The sequence below is a fragment of the Populus euphratica genome, unplaced genomic scaffold, assembly GCF_000495115.2.
Source record: "Populus euphratica unplaced genomic scaffold, PopEup_1.0 scaffold576.1, whole genome shotgun sequence".
NCBI lineage: Eukaryota > Viridiplantae > Streptophyta > Magnoliopsida > Malpighiales > Salicaceae > Populus > Populus euphratica.
This window is the reverse complement of record NW_011500450.1, coordinates 23,940-39,442: the sequence shown is the minus strand read 5'-3', so window position 1 is coordinate 39,442 and position 15,503 is coordinate 23,940. Positions and strand designations below refer to the sequence as shown.

The 15,503-nt window shown below is 31.6% G+C and overlaps 1 protein-coding gene across 3 annotated transcripts; it reads right to left on the bottom strand.

Moving 5' to 3' along the window:
- Nucleotides 1–283: 283 nt before the first annotated feature.
- On the bottom strand, nt 284–5,057 carry LOC105114761 (BEL1-like homeodomain protein 4). 3 transcript variants are annotated; one of them, XM_011011425.1, is made up of 5 exons: nt 4,899–5,056; nt 2,333–4,040; nt 1,360–1,766; nt 1,225–1,285; nt 284–901 (listed from the first exon to the last, which is right to left on the bottom strand). In XM_011011425.1, exons 2-5 carry the CDS (start codon nt 3,878–3,880, stop codon nt 410–412), a joined length of 2,508 nt encoding a protein of 835 aa, XP_011009727.1. In that variant the 5' UTR covers nt 3,881–4,040; nt 4,899–5,056; the 3' UTR covers nt 284–409. The 3 variants fall into 3 exon arrangements, with proteins under 3 accessions (XP_011009727.1, XP_011009728.1, XP_011009729.1); XM_011011426.1 differs by having other exon boundaries at nt 636–906; nt 4,899–5,057; XM_011011427.1 differs by having other exon boundaries at nt 785–911; nt 4,899–5,057.
- Nucleotides 5,058–15,503: the final 10,446 nt, after the last annotated feature.

Genomic DNA, 15,503 nt, shown 5'->3' with positions numbered 1-15,503 from the left:
CGAGATTACCTCTAATTCAGGTTCTATCAATTATCTGCTTCATTAAGAGTTGTTTAACCATATAATCAAGAGATCACATCAAATACCATCCTCACTTGACTTCCCTCAACATCTTTGCTTCATTGGCTGGACACATTAGACAGCTAGGTGCTAGTGGGGAACTCTCCCCATATCCATCCATGATTAGGGTTAAATAGAACATTCAAGAAACAGTTAGCCATAGAAAACATTTTCCACCATACATGTAAGCTGCAATTTAAAGCCTGAAGAAGATATTCAAGTATTATCCACTGATAACTTGCCTTGTCATTCGAGATAAATGGTGGAAAAACGAAGCCATTCTTCTATGGCAAGTATTATTCAATTTCAACTTCCATTTGACGATACAAAGGACATATATGTGTATATATCAACCCACAAAATCATGAATCATCTGGCCTCCAAATGACTGCTTAAACTGACCATTGTGCTGTTGCAATTGTATTTGGTGCTGCGCATTTTCAATACCTTGCCTGAGACCCAAAGTAAGGGAAACAGCTCCACCATTATCAATCCCACTTCTCTGATACGGCAGAAAATTCATCAATGATCCATCCATGGTGGTGGGGGGAACTTGAAATTCTACTCTTGACTGCTTCCCTTCACTCCATTGCTCCTCATCCAGTTGTTCACCGCTGCTTCCAGAGGAAACAATACCAGAGCATTCCAATTGTTTATTTAGCATGGAATTTGTACCAAGTTTTTTCGAGGTTTGCTCATCATTTGACTGGATATTACCCTCTGCAGAATTTCCATCATTCTTTCCAGAAATTTCAGCCGAGCCTTTTGTTTCAAGCATATGTATTTCCTCAACCATAGGTTTCCACACGCGAACGCGGGCATTAATGAACCAATTTGAAACCTGCACTGATCTGCCAACTTATCAAACATCTAAATCTAAAGGTGTATATCTCATGCAGCAAATGCAGTTGACAAATTTCTAACCAAATAGGAGCACATGAATGCAATATCATTCTAAAACGAGATCACTGAAAACAGCAGATGTGAAAATAGAGCTTCACGGTCTTGGAATTCCAAGACAGCAAGATATCTTGGCTAATTCATATACTAACAAAAACTTCAATTAAACCGACACATAATTGTTTCAATTAATCCAATCAGCTAAATTGAAAGCGTGACCCTTGGCCAGAAATGATTAGAAAGATAAACAAGACGCTGACTTACCTGGTTACGAGATAGACCTGTCCGCGTAGCTAACATGTGCTTATCAGTGTCTGTGGGGTACCTACAAGGGAAAAAAGTTGATCCAGTAAAATATTCTAAGAAAATTACGTATTCGAATGGTGATGGGAAACTCACGGGTGTAGAAAATGCTCAAACAGCCAAGCTCTAAGAATTGCAACTGAACGTTCTGGTAGGCCTCTTTGGGGCCTCCATATGTGTTGTTGGGGTTCATGGTAACCCACACTAACCCCACCAGATTTGTTCTTTTGAATGCTTTGATCCATGTATATTGACCTTGATGTACTTGTATCACCTTTACTGCCCACCGCAACTGTATTCCGGGAGAAAAGATCGTCTCCTACGGCTTTCGTCACGAGCTTGAGCTGCTCTGAGATGCCATGTTTCAGAGACCTGAAATTGCTAGAGACTGTCTTGAGAGCCAAGGAAACATACGGGGTGGCAGCACTGAGACTAGCCACTGATTCGAAAGAAGAAGCCACCATTTGCATCTGTTGATGATATTGCTTGTACCTTCTGCAAACCTTTTGGTAAAACGGTGCAGTAGAGTCACCAAATATGCTTGTTTTAAGTGACAGGAATTAATGCAATAATAATCTTCAAAAATAGACAGATTAAAGGCATGCATATTCTAAAAAATCAATCTCCACATGCATGATTGGTCCCGATGTAATCGTAGTATTGTTAAGGTAATTACTGAATGATAATGAATAAGTACATAAACAACTTCGTTGGATGTCAAAAGGAGAAATTAACAGCGATTACACTGTGCATTCTCTTTGGCTTACCAAACTTTAGCTAAACTAGGAAAATCAACAGTAAGAAAACCAGCATTGTGATGCTGCTGATCACTCTTTTCTTTTCACAGCAATAATGCTGTCATTACAAGATAACGACTTGTTGGGTTTTGGCCTTGTGTACTGTGAATTTTTTTAATCAATGCAATCATCTTGCCTTTTCAAAAAACAAACATAGACACACCGAAGGATATTTTCCTTATAATTAGTGGTAAGGAGAAGATTGGATGCATATTAATCTAAAAAGAAATCCTAAAAAAAAATCGAGAGATGTGTAGAGTAGAAAAACCAACCTCCTCTTGCAATAACAGGAGCTTTGCCTTCTTTTGTTGGTATTCTGGCCCATAAGATCCACAAGAGCCGCCGCTTCCACCTACATCATCACCACTACTTGCCTTATTTGAACAGTAAAATATAGAGGATGGGATGCCCGAGTAATTCTTGGCGTTAGTTCCAGCCTTTTCATTGGCTTCATTAATAATGTCAGCCAAAGCTGGAGCAGTAACTTGATCATCAGACATCTCAAATGTTCTCGTGTGTTTTGGACCTGTACTAGAGAATTCTTCCAGCAGTTGCTGAGCTGGCTTCAAGAATTTTGAACTCTTTAGAATAGTTGCATATCCAGTGAAAGGTCCAAGAGGACCAGTGTTCCGAAGCGCATGTGTAGAAGTCCCCACGATGTTATGAATCGATTTTCCACAACTTTTATTCATAATTGATGGCTTCGGCAAAGCACACAGAGAACTCGACTTGAAAAATTTTGAATCTTGATGAGATTCTTGGGAAACACGATCGGCCACCTTCAATTGTAAATGTTCAGATGCACATTCCTCTCCAAAATGGGCAACTTCAACTTTAGATGGTGGATTAATTGATGAAAGCGACAAAGATAAACCCTGATTATTAGCATCACTAGTAATAGTCATCATCTCTTGGTCACTCGTCCTTTCAACAAGACCCAACTCACCAGTACTCCAGTGATGGTAGTTCTCGAGTGGTCTGCTCATCCATGTACTGCCGTTATTATCAAAATGTGAAGCAGTTGAATCAGTTACAAATGATGGATGGAGAACGCGCTCATTCATTATGGGCCTAAAACAACCAGAAGGAATGACATCTTGGGCTGCGTTTTGATAAGGTGGAAGAGAAGGAACCTGCATCACCCTCAACTGCTTGATGCTATCTTCACTTGAAATTTCACCAAAGGTATTTCTTAACGTAGATGGAAGCTGAACATTCTGGTTTCCATTGTAACTAGGCATCAAATATTGTCTAGATGTTGAAATGTTGCTTACCCTTGCATTATTTGACAAGACTTCCCCAACAAACACAGGTTTCTGATTTCTTTCCCCACCTACTGATCCACCTGCATAATTCACCATCAAATCATAACTTTGCTGTGAGTCAAGGCTTCTCCAATTACCACAACCTTGTGGGTCACAGCTACTGGCCTTGTGTGAAGCATTGAAGTTGGATAAAACTGGGTGAGACGTCATACCAGTGAAAGAAGAATCCTCAGCGAGGATAGGCCTATTGAGCGGTACTGCACCTAGTTCTTGATCAACAATTGAAACTTTAGGAGCTGATAGTACATGAGAACTTGTTGCAAAATTGAGAATTTCTGGGGAAAACATAGTGGAATCATAAATCGTATTGTCATTCCTAATATTTCGAACGTGAACAAGATCTGGGCTTAGCCCTGGATTGACAGATACACGTGCCAAACCTTTAGGGTAGTCATCTAAATACTGAACTGAGGTTAAACTTTGTTGACCTCTCAACTTATCTCTCCGGCTTTGCTGTGCTACATGTGATTCAGGCCTAAAACTTCTTGATTCCATCTAATTCTTCGAAGCCACTATCCGATTTTGCTTATATTCACTGGAATCTCTCTAGTGAGCTCACTAGCCAACTTACGGCCAAGATTGCCTCCTTGAACAAGAATCCGTATCTTCGAACACCCATCAAAGCTAGTCCTGAAACTCTATGAACTTAAAATCCCTGCAATACCATCATGTTACAGAGATTACGTTTCACAGAATATTAATTAATGCTCTCCATTTTACACACACTAATGACGGCATAAATCTAGAAGGAGGAAAACACATTCATCAGACTAAGGAAAACAAGAAAAGCATTAACAATTCTAGAGGTTCATCGTAACTGAGAGAGAGAGGCAGGGAGGGATGGAGGGGTCTCTGCTCTCAAATCTGTACAAAGACTTTTTTTACTATTCTCGTCGTCGTCGTCATCATTTTTTCTTTAACTTTTGGAGTGTTTACAGCCAAACGGTAGGGCTTTCCCAACCGAAGGAACAGTGCAAAAATCTTGCAGGCTTGATGATACTCAACAACTTGAATAAACTCAGTCTTGGTCTAACGTTTCACCCTTTTCACTGCATGTGTATATACATATATATAACACAGAGTACATGTATATATCATAATTATACCTCACGTAAACCACTGTAACCCTAATTCCAAAAAAACACCATAAACCCTCATGCATGTCCGCCCTCTATACAGCTAACGAAAGAGACTGAATGGTAGAGATCCGATTGTTGAAAAACATAGTGGAAATCTCTTGTGTCACTTTAAGCCCTTCAGCTTTAGTTGCTTCTTTACAACCCGCATGGAGTAGGAATAAGAAGAAGAAAACAAAAGAAAAAGGCATGTTGACATCAACCAAAAAAATTCGAAACATGCGAAAAGAACAAGAAAAGGAAAGGAAAAAAAACGTAAAGAGTTTGCATAAAAAAACAAAAAGAAAAATTTCTGAACAAGATTTTGATCAATTTTCAAAGAAAAAACTCGAGGAATAATCAATCTTTTATCTAAATAGACAATTAGTAATAATTACCTTTACGATGTTGAAATCAACCATAAAGAGAGGAGATTGGTACAATTTCCGGTAAGATTCCGGTGAGGTAAATTTCTTGGGAGTATATTTTGGTGGGAGTAGAGTTGGAGACGAAAGAGGTGGAGGACAATGATTGCCAAGTTTTGGTATTCACCGTTAGCTTTAACGCCTAACCCGCGCTTTAGCTTTTTCAAAGCAATGTTTTAACGTGCTTTGGACGTTAAATTTCACGGATAAAAAATGTCACGCTCGTGAATTCAATTTGTGTCTCCCTGGTATGGGTCCCTTCCCTTCCCTTTGCCAAATTTCACAATTTTTTTTTTTTTATGCTGGGTAAGGGTAAGGGTAAGGGTAAGGGTAAGGGCCCAAATTTCACTATTTTTTTTTTTTTTATGCTAAGTAAGGGTAAGGGTATAGTTATCCAGTCATTTTTCACTATTTTTCCTTCCTAGGTGTCTAGATAAAAAATATATTCATTAAACTTAATTTATTTTTATGTTGATCTAGAGAATTTATTGTTAGTTTAGATCTTAACTAAATTTATGATAATGAGTAATTCTTAGTAATTAAGTGTAAATTTGCTATAACTAGATAAATATTTACCCTAAACATATTACATAAATAGTCTAGCAGAGATCTTTATGGACCAGTGGGGCAAGTCTAGTCCAAGAAGAAGTTTGGTCGCATCAGACCAGACTAATAGCTCAAAAAGATCATAACTAGATGAATCGTTACTCTAACTGTTGGATTGTTAAATTCTGAAAATCTCACCCTGGAGCCCTAATTTTAACAGTTTTTATGATTTTCCTAGTTATTTTTGGATTTCATGCTATTTTTAAATTTTGTGCTTCCTTCCTTTATAATCTCGAATTCTTATTTTTGTTTCCTAGTTGAGGTAGGATTTTTGATTTATTTAAGACTTTGTAAATCTTCTAAAAGGGAAACTTGATCATTGTTATTTTAGAGAAAATACAACCAACAAACTTTGGGTTCACATTGAAAGCTCCTTTCGCTAATTAAAATTCTCGTGTTCTTTCTTTGTTTTGTTGTCTTTAGCTTCCACCTTTATTAATTGGTATCAAAACCCAATAATTTCAAATTTATTGCGAGTTGTATATTACAATCCCGTGAAAGAGAATTTGTTTACCACTTTGTGCGCTAACAAACCATAGTGGGAAGAGGTCGTGAAGTAAGGTGGAACCAAGAAAAGGATAAGAAGGAACCCTCATTTAAGACAAGAATGTCCAAGAGCTTATCATCGAAGACATGCAAAGGCAGATTGCAAAATTAACATGTAGGCTACAGGAGAGGGACTTGCAAAACCAGGAACAACGTGACCAGGACTAGGAGAGTGATCATGGGTGAGTTACAACTAAAAATCTGAGACGGGTTTAGAGGAGACCAAGACAAGAATGTCCAAGAGCTTATCATCGAAAACATGCAAAGGCAGATTGCAGAATTAACATGTAGGCTACAGGAGAGGGACTTGCAAAACTAGGAACAACGTGACCAGGACCAGGAGAGTGATCATGGGTGAGTTAGAACTAAAAATCTGAAACGGGTTTAGAGGAGACTACCTTTTAAATGAGAATAGAACAGATTTGGGGATTTTGGATTTTATATCAAAATTTCTGAGGTTTCAAGGACTTTACAGGTAGAAGAATTCATTAACTACTTGAATGAGATTAAATGGGCTTCTTAATACAAAGATGTAGCTAAACAAACATGAGTGAAGTTAGTTGCAATCAAATTAAAGGGTAGGGCATCTGCTTGGTGAGCAAATGAAGAAGACAAAAAAGAAATAAGGGAAAAATAAAATCAATGATTAGGACAAGATGAAGAAAAAGATGAGAGAATACTTTCTTTCTTTTGACTACTTACAAACTTTATATCAGAGGCTCCAAACATTAAAATAATGAGGTAAATTTATTAATGATTCTATTGATGAGTTTTATTGACTGGTTTTAAAGAATGATTTGGCAAAAATAGAGGAGTAGGTGATGATACAGTACTTTAGTATCTTATGATAATTTATTCAGGATGTCTTGTGTCTTTAGTTTTTGTGCATAGTGTCAAAGGCATATTAGAGGGCTTTAATAGTGGAGAAGCAACAAACTTTTCAAAATGTTAACTTAAACTTTTGGTCAAAATGGACTAATAGAAGATATGGTAGTAAACCAAGGTAGACCACCAACTAAACCTAGGTCAAACCAATAAATTTAGCAAGCAATAGGTCAAGGTTCTGTTTTAGACTTCATTATTTTAGAAATGGTGAGCTAGGACATCAAATTAGCAAGTGTAGAAAACTAAAAAGTTGTTTAAGAAACAATTTATTATTAGAGGAAAAGACATCAAATTTTACAAAGAATGAAGATGATTCTAACAGCGATTATGATATTTTGTATAGAGATGACGGTACAACCCTCGTGATTAGAAAGAGCTTGTTAGCAACCAAGGGTTCTGATAAAGATCGAAGGCATAATAGTATCTTCCAATCTACATGTACCATCAAAGATAAAGTCTGTAGTTTGATCATAGATAATAAGAACTGTGAGAATATGGTTTCTACGGAGGTAATAAGGAAACTTTAGCTGGTGATTGAAAACTATAACAAGCCCTACAAACTGACATGACTTAATAAAATATCGAGGTAATTATGGATAAACGTTTTCTTGTTTCTTTTTTTATGGGTCAAAAATACTTTGATAGTGCTTAGTGCAAAATGGTCTCGATGGATGCCTATCATATCCTACTAGAGAGGCCATGATAGTTTAACAAGAGTGTGGTTCTTGATGGTAGGAAGAATACTCATACCCTTAGTATTAAAAGAAAGAGTATAGTTTTGACACCTATAAGGGAGATAAAGGTTGATAGTGGGAAGAATTTGTTGTCCTTAATATAGTTTATAGACAAAATAAAGAGTAAGCAAATGGTGTTTGCTCTAATTCTTACAAGTACAACCTTAAAAGAGGATGAAGAAGAGGATGACAATCTTGAAAAGGCACGGGTGTGCTGACATAATTTTTAGATTTAATGTTAAATGAGCTGTCTTAAGGTTCACCTCTCATAAAAAAGATACAACAATAGATTGACTAGATGTCGGGTTGCAGCTCGCCAAACAATACAGCTTACAGACTTATACCTAAAAAAGTCAAAGTTGTAGATGAAAGTTTTGGAGTTGCTAGAAAAAAAAAAAAGGTATATCCGCAAAAGTATAAGTCCTTATATCATGTTAGCCCTTTTAGTTCCTGAAAATGATAGGTTATAGCATACATGTATGGGTAGTTAGGTTAGAAACCAAATCACAATAAAATACAAGTACCCCATATTGCGTCTAGATGACGCATTAGATCAATTAACAGAGTTTAAGTTATTTTCCAGGATTGATCTCAAGAATGAGTATCACCAAATTAGAACTAGATTGTGGGGTGAATATAAAATAACCTTTAAAACTTACTATAAGTTATATGAGTAGATGGTCATGCCATTCAGATTGTCTAATGCTCTTAGCATATTCATGAGGTTCATGTATTAGGTATTGAAGTCACTCATGGGCAAATTTATCATCATCTTTTTTGATGATATTCTCATTTATAGTCCTGCTCTAGAGTTCCATTGAGAACATCTAAGAGTTGTTTTTTACACTTTAAGGAAGGAATAGTAGGATGTCAACCAAAAAAAATATAAATTCTTTACTAATATTGTTGTTTTTCTAGGCTTTATTGTATATATTGTTGGTATTCAAGTTGATCAAAATAAGATCTTTGTAATTGTTGAGTGGCTAACACTAAAAAACATCCATAATGTACAAAGTTTTCATGACCTTGCATCTTTTTATAGAAGATTCATCAAAAACTTCAATTCTTTTATCACATCAATTATAGAATGCTTAAAGAGATGTAATTTTCAGTAGACAAATGAGGCTGGAACTAGTTTTTAATTAGTAAAGCAGAAAATGATCAAAGCTCTAACTTTGGCATTACCAGACTTTGAGAAACAATTTGAAATAAATTGTGATGCTTTAAGAATAGGGTATTTGGGGAGTTTTTAGCCAAGATAGACGCCCTATCTTCTTTTTTTTAGTGAGAAATTATTCAGTTAAAAATAGAACTATTTCACCTATGATTTGGAGTTTTACGTTATTGTTCAGACTTTAAAGCATTGGAGTCATGCAAAAGATATTTATTTTAATTACTAACCATGAGGCTCTAAAGTACATGAATGAGTAGTGTATGCTGAGTCGTCAATATGAGAAGTGAATGTCATTTTATAGGAGTTTACTTTTTCATTAAAACACCACTTAGACAATTTAAATAAGATGGTTAATGCTCTCAGTTGATGTGTGACTTTACTCAATACCATACACACGCATGTGTTAGGATTTGATTCTTTCTACGAGCTATATTCAGGTGATGCCTCGTTTGGTTAGATTTATGATGATTTATCAGAGGAAGGTAAACAAGATAACTACATGATTTTATATGGTTATCTTTTTTTCTAATTCACAGCTTTATGTTCCAATTTGCTTTTTATAAGAGCATATCATTTATGAATTGTACTATGAAGGATATTTTAGACAAGATAAGACATTAATTCTAGTAGCCACAAATTACTATTAGTCTAACAAGATAAGACATTAATTCTAGTAGCCACATATTATTACTATTAGCCTAGGTTACTAGAACAAGTTTCTAACTTTGTCAAAAAGGGTTATAACTAGATGGAATTGCTATTCCAACCGTCAAATCTTTAGATTTTGAAAATCTCACCTTAAGCCTTGGTTTTGATAGTTTTTGTGATTTTCTTTTATTTTCAGATTTTATACCTTTTTTCTTTGTAATATTGGAGTCTTTTTTTCTAATAAGGCTGGGTTTTATAGCCTATTTAAGGATTTATAAATCTCTCATGAAATAGAGTTTATCATTGTTCTTCTAGAGAAAAATAAAACCTGTGAACTTGAGGTTAACATTGATAATCTTTTTTACTCATTAAATCCCCGTGTTTTTTTATTTTTATTTTGCTGTCTTTAACTTTCATCTACATCAGTTTAGTTCAAGTTGAGTTTTATATTGAGTCAATAAAAAAAATAATGAAATTTGATTTGATCAACTTAATAAAATCAAGTTTAAATCTAGTCACGTCAACTTACTTAATAAAATCAAGTTTAAATCTAGTCATGTCAACTTAAAATAATAAAATCAAGTTTAAATCTAGTCACGTCAACTTAAAAAAAAAATCTCCTTATAATAAAAATAATTTATCTTAATTACATATTAACTCAAAATCTTATACTCTTTTATAAGTTATAATAGTTTATTTGCCTGCGTTTAATATATTTTGGACATAATGTTTTTGAAACATAAGAAAACATATTTAAATTGTTAAAAACTTCTTGACTTTAATCATTGAACATGACATGATAGTTTAAACATGAAAAATCCCTATACAATTCTTTAATCGATATTTAATTGTTTTGCTTATCTATCATTCATATTATAAACTTCACTAAGTTAAATTATTTTTTTATTTTATTATATAATAAAAAATACCAAAATTAATTTGTTATCAACCAAATACTATATAATAAAGTTCAATAATGATGCCCATGTGGAATTGGCAGCAGAAAAAAACCCAAAAAATATATATATAAAAAAAGTGCCACAAAATTACAACCCACTCTTTTATTAATATTTAGAACACATGGTTGATTTAATTTTTATTTTATTTTATCATACAATAAAAAATATATAAAATAATTTATCATCATTCTAGTATTAAATAATATAATTTTTTATATTTTTTATTTTATTATATAATAAAAATTTAAAAAATAATTTATTATCAATTTAATACTAAATAATATAATCAAATAAAAGATTCACTCTAAATAATAAACTTAAAAAAAATTCAAATTATGTTTGGCATTAAAAGCCATAGACCTAAGAGGCCCACATGTCTAATAAGCCATCCATCCCTTATTTTTTTTTTAATGAAAAACATGAATGACAAGTCGTTTGTGTTTGTGGTAAAAAGCTTGAAAAGTTTTATAGCAAGCTAACCATTCCTACTAAGCCATAAATTTGAAATAAAATGACTAAAAACTATATTAAATTGGTTTACTTTTTATATTAAATAATAGAACTGACTCTTAAAATTTTAGTTGAGTTGTATTATAATAAAAGTTTTTTAATATTGTGACGGGTAGATATTAATTTTTATTTAAAAATATATTAGATTAGTTTTTTTTATTTTTTAAAATTTATTTTTAATATCAATATATCAAAATAATTTAAAAAATATATATATAAACTTAATGTGACAGTCCCCTGAGCATTTCAACTAGGCTTTGTAAACATTTATAGAAAGTTTTAATGACTATTGAGCATTTAAAAAAAAAAAGATTTAAAAGATGGAAAATAAATTCTTTAAAAAATGATAAAAGATAAAAAATTATTGGTTATCATACTTCCAATAATAAATATAAATATTTTTTATGTGAAATGATTTAATTACATAATAGAAGTCAAGTGATGGTAGTTTTTTAGTGTTTATCTTCCTAAAAAGAGTAAATAGAAGGTTGGGATAATTTTGTGATCTCTGATTATTTTTTTGATTTATAACCAATTTTATTTATCCTTTAAAGCAATAAATGAATTTTTTAAGGTTTATAAAATATTTTATTAAGTGTATTTAAGTGAAATAATTAGTTGAAAATAAATTTTTTAATAAAAAAAAAATTCAATTTTCTATTGGTTTTTCGGCCACCCGCTTGAAATTGAGCAGCAGGAGAATTATCATCAACTTTATTTTTTTAAATAAAGTTATTTATGCTTTATTTTTTAAAAATATATGTTTAGAGCTTGTTTGGAAAAATGGGTCAATTCATGTTTCTAAAAAATTTAATTTTTTATTAAAAATTAATTTTTTTATATGATTTCAATTATATTGATATACTAATTTTAAAAAAAATAAAAAAAATATTATTTTAATATAAAATTTAAAAAATAATCACACTTTTAAACCTCCTCCCTGAACAAGTGGTGGAGTCTGATCTCTTTGTCTAGCCAATCAGGTAAATTCCAAGGCCCGCTCACGCTCAATACACAATCATAAAAATAAATAAATAAATAAAAATAAAATTTCCACAATTTCATGAGAAAACATGACAGACGAGAGAGAATGTGGTGGCGTTTCGTGCATCATGGAATGGCATGAGACGGATGGCAATAAAATTTTAATTTTTGTACCGAGCCAATGACGAAGCTCATTCGTTCTGTCGTGTAAAATAGATGGCATCAATTGATCTTCCCCATTTCCTGAAATTTAATATAATAAAAAAATAGTAATATTTGTAGTACTTTACAACATTGCCCTTCTTTTTAAAATGTAAATAACCGAAGGTTGAGTTTGCCTTTTTTGCAACAAAACAAAACAAAAAAACACTATTAAATGAAGTTTTATTAATTACGTATTTAAATTTTGTTGATTAAATCTCTCTGCTATTCTTGTTTAATTGAATCCATGTAGGCTATGCAATATTTATTATGATATAGTCCTTCAGTTTATGATGATTGGAAAAATTGAGCCGATAGACAACGCTATATGTTTATTTTCAATAAAATAATTTAATATATATATATATATATTAATTTTTGTTTAAATGAAAAAATTCCGATATTCTTTAGAAAATAGAAAAAATCAAAGAAAATAAACTATTAAATTCGTATACAATTGAGACCCGCATTAGACTTTCCGAATTTATAGTAGAGTGTTATTTATTTATTTATTTAATAATGGAGTAATTCTTTCAACTTTACTTAAATATGAAATGATATATAGTCTCAAAGTAGGTGGTGATGCGAGTTTGCACTTGTGAGTTATTGATTGTGTCTATCCATTATTTGTCTGCATACATTCCATAGTCAATATAATTGTTTTTTGATTAATTGGTTTTGTGCAAGTTATGCAATGTCTATTATACAGTCCTTCCGATGGTATTTGATTGTTGAGAATATTATTTATATAATAATAATTGTGTTTTAGAATAAGTTTTTTTTTTTATATACAAATGTGTGAAATAGAGGTTGTCAAGTCAAGTTTCAGGACATGTTTTGTTTGCAAATTAATTAACTTAAACAAAAATTAAATCAAGATTTTATGAAGATCTAGTAAACAAATAAAATTCAAAATCTAATATTTAAAAAATAATAATGAGATAAGGTGACTTTGCAAAGAAAGAGAAATGGGAAAAAAAATAAAAAAATGAGTCATCAGAAATATACTAAAATTTTATTTTTGACAAACTTGATATTTTTAAAAAAATATTTATAAAGCAATTTTAACTATATTATAAAAGAAAATCGTAATTAACTTCTAATAAACTCCTTAACAAATTATGGTTATATTTGATGGCTTTTCATTAAGTTATTTTTGTTGAGATTTTAAAAAGTAGAGCTTTGTTGTATTCATGATCACTTATTTTTTTCTTAATTATTGGATGTTAAATTTTATTTCTTAGATATTTAAAATGTTTTCAAAAATATTGTAATTGTTACTTTTTAAAATATTTTTTTTAAATTATTTTTTATATCAGTATATTAAAACAACTTAAAAACAAAAAAATTAATTTGAAATAAATAAAAAATAATATTAAAAAAATTTTTAAAATACAAAAATAAACAAGTATCTTCATAAAATTTTAGATTGATTTTTTTATATATTTTAATTAAATTAACATGATTTTTGAAATAATTATCATTTCTGTTGTGTTAAATACCTATTTTTAATATTTATTATATTTAAACTGTGTTATTTTACTATTATTTTTCTAACATGTATATTTTGGATTTTCCAAAATCTTTACAAAATGTGTTGGAAATCTAAAATACCCGAATTTGAAATGGTATAGCCTGACACGTGGTTGGTGATGCATTTAATACAGCGTTCACACTCTTACAGAGGTGGAAAAGACGTTCATTGGACACGACACAGACTATTTACGTACGGACAACTGGAGATTACGTCACCTGGAGCTCATAGTCTCAGAGCCCTAGCTAGCTGGCTAGCTACCTGTCTCTAGACAACTGGCTCCTTCTGTCCCACGCTATGAATGTCGACCGCCAGATGATCTTTTGCTTGGAGGCAGTAGTTTTGTGACCGATTATCGATAAAAAAAAAGGAAAAGAAAAGAGAAAAAGCTTAGAAACACTCCACTTTGTTGCATTTTCCCAGTCTTTCATGTTCCTTTTAACGGAAGGAATACTACGTGTGATTGATATTATATCGTTTAATAAGTTTTTTTAATATGAGTATATGAAATTATAAAAAATATTTAAAAATAAATTAATTTAATATTTTATCAAAGCACACAATCCTTTAAAAAAAATAAAAAAACAGAAGTTACCAAACATGTTCTACCACTCTAATTTTACACGTTGTTTATTATCATCATGAGTTATTAAAACATGTTGAATTATGATGTATTTATATTTTTAGTTTAATTATTTTTTAAATTATTTTTCAAACTAGTTTTTATTTAAAAATAAATTAAAATTTTCTTTTCATATGTTCTTTATTGATATAAAAAATAATTTTTTTTTTAAAAAATTTAATATATTTTTTTTATTAAAAAATACTTTAGCGAAAGGGTTTTATATCTTAGGTGTAATAACTGTAATATAAGTCCACTTTTAGAAGAATTTTTTATTATAAAATACACTAAAATAATATTTTTATTTTTATTTTTATTTTAGATATTAACATATTAAAATCATTAAAAAATATTAAAAAACTTAATTTAATATTTCTTGAAGCGCAGCATATTTGTAAAACACTATTGAAAACAGAAGCTACTACCAATCCAAGTGCTTAATGTTTTTCCAATTAAAAAATACATTTTAAAAATATTACTAAAAGTAGAAGTTATTGTACATCCAAACACGTACTTAAATGTGTATTTGATAAAATAAAATAAAAAAGAAGGTGTTTGTGAGGCATAAGGGACTCTGCTGTGGGCTGCTAGAAGTGCAGGTGGGGGTGTTGTCATTCACCAGTGACCCACGTGGTTGAGGGGATTCTGTGATTGGAGAATATAAGATTGACGATAGGCTTCACAGGCTGACACTCTGTCTTTCCTCTTTACAGCATGGGAAAAGATGCGAACGCAGTACACAGCAGAGAGGCGTCTGTGCTACCTCCACTTGCCAGGTAGGTACGTACACGTTGCTTTTTCTTTCGGCTTCCTGATTGGTGGAGAATGCCCCCACCAAAGGTGCTGCTTCCGGAGACCAGAGGTGTCCCTCCATCGAATAGTTGTCGTATGGGTTGTCGTCCATGGTAAGGCCCAATAAGAAGGAAAAGAATTAACAAAAACATAAAACACGTGATGAGGCCACCACTGTGCATGGCTTGTGAGTTAAACAAAAAAATGTGGGTTGTAATCCTGATTGTATTTTTTTTTCCTTTGGTTACTATTGTCACAGTGTTAAAAAAAACATTCTTATCTTAGTTTAATGCTTGATTTATGACAATAAAATTGATTTTATTATTTATAAAAAAATTAAAAAATAAAAGGAACAAAATTAAAAGTAGATTAAAAATTACTTA

Excerpts from the sequence above, each read along its gene's own strand:
- LOC105114761 (XM_011011425.1), bottom strand. The coding sequence starts at position 3,880 with ATGGAATCAAGAAGTTTTAGGCCTGAATCACATGTAGCACAGCAAAGC. Across the intron at positions 1,767-2,332 it reads TCCTGTTATTGCAAGAGGAG|GTTTGCAGAAGGTACAAGCA; the intron begins GTTGGTTTTTCT and ends TTTTACCAAAAG. Across the intron at positions 902-1,224 it reads CAGGTCTATCTCGTAACCAG|GTTTCAAATTGGTTCATTAA; the intron begins GTAAGTCAGCGT and ends AGATCAGTGCAG.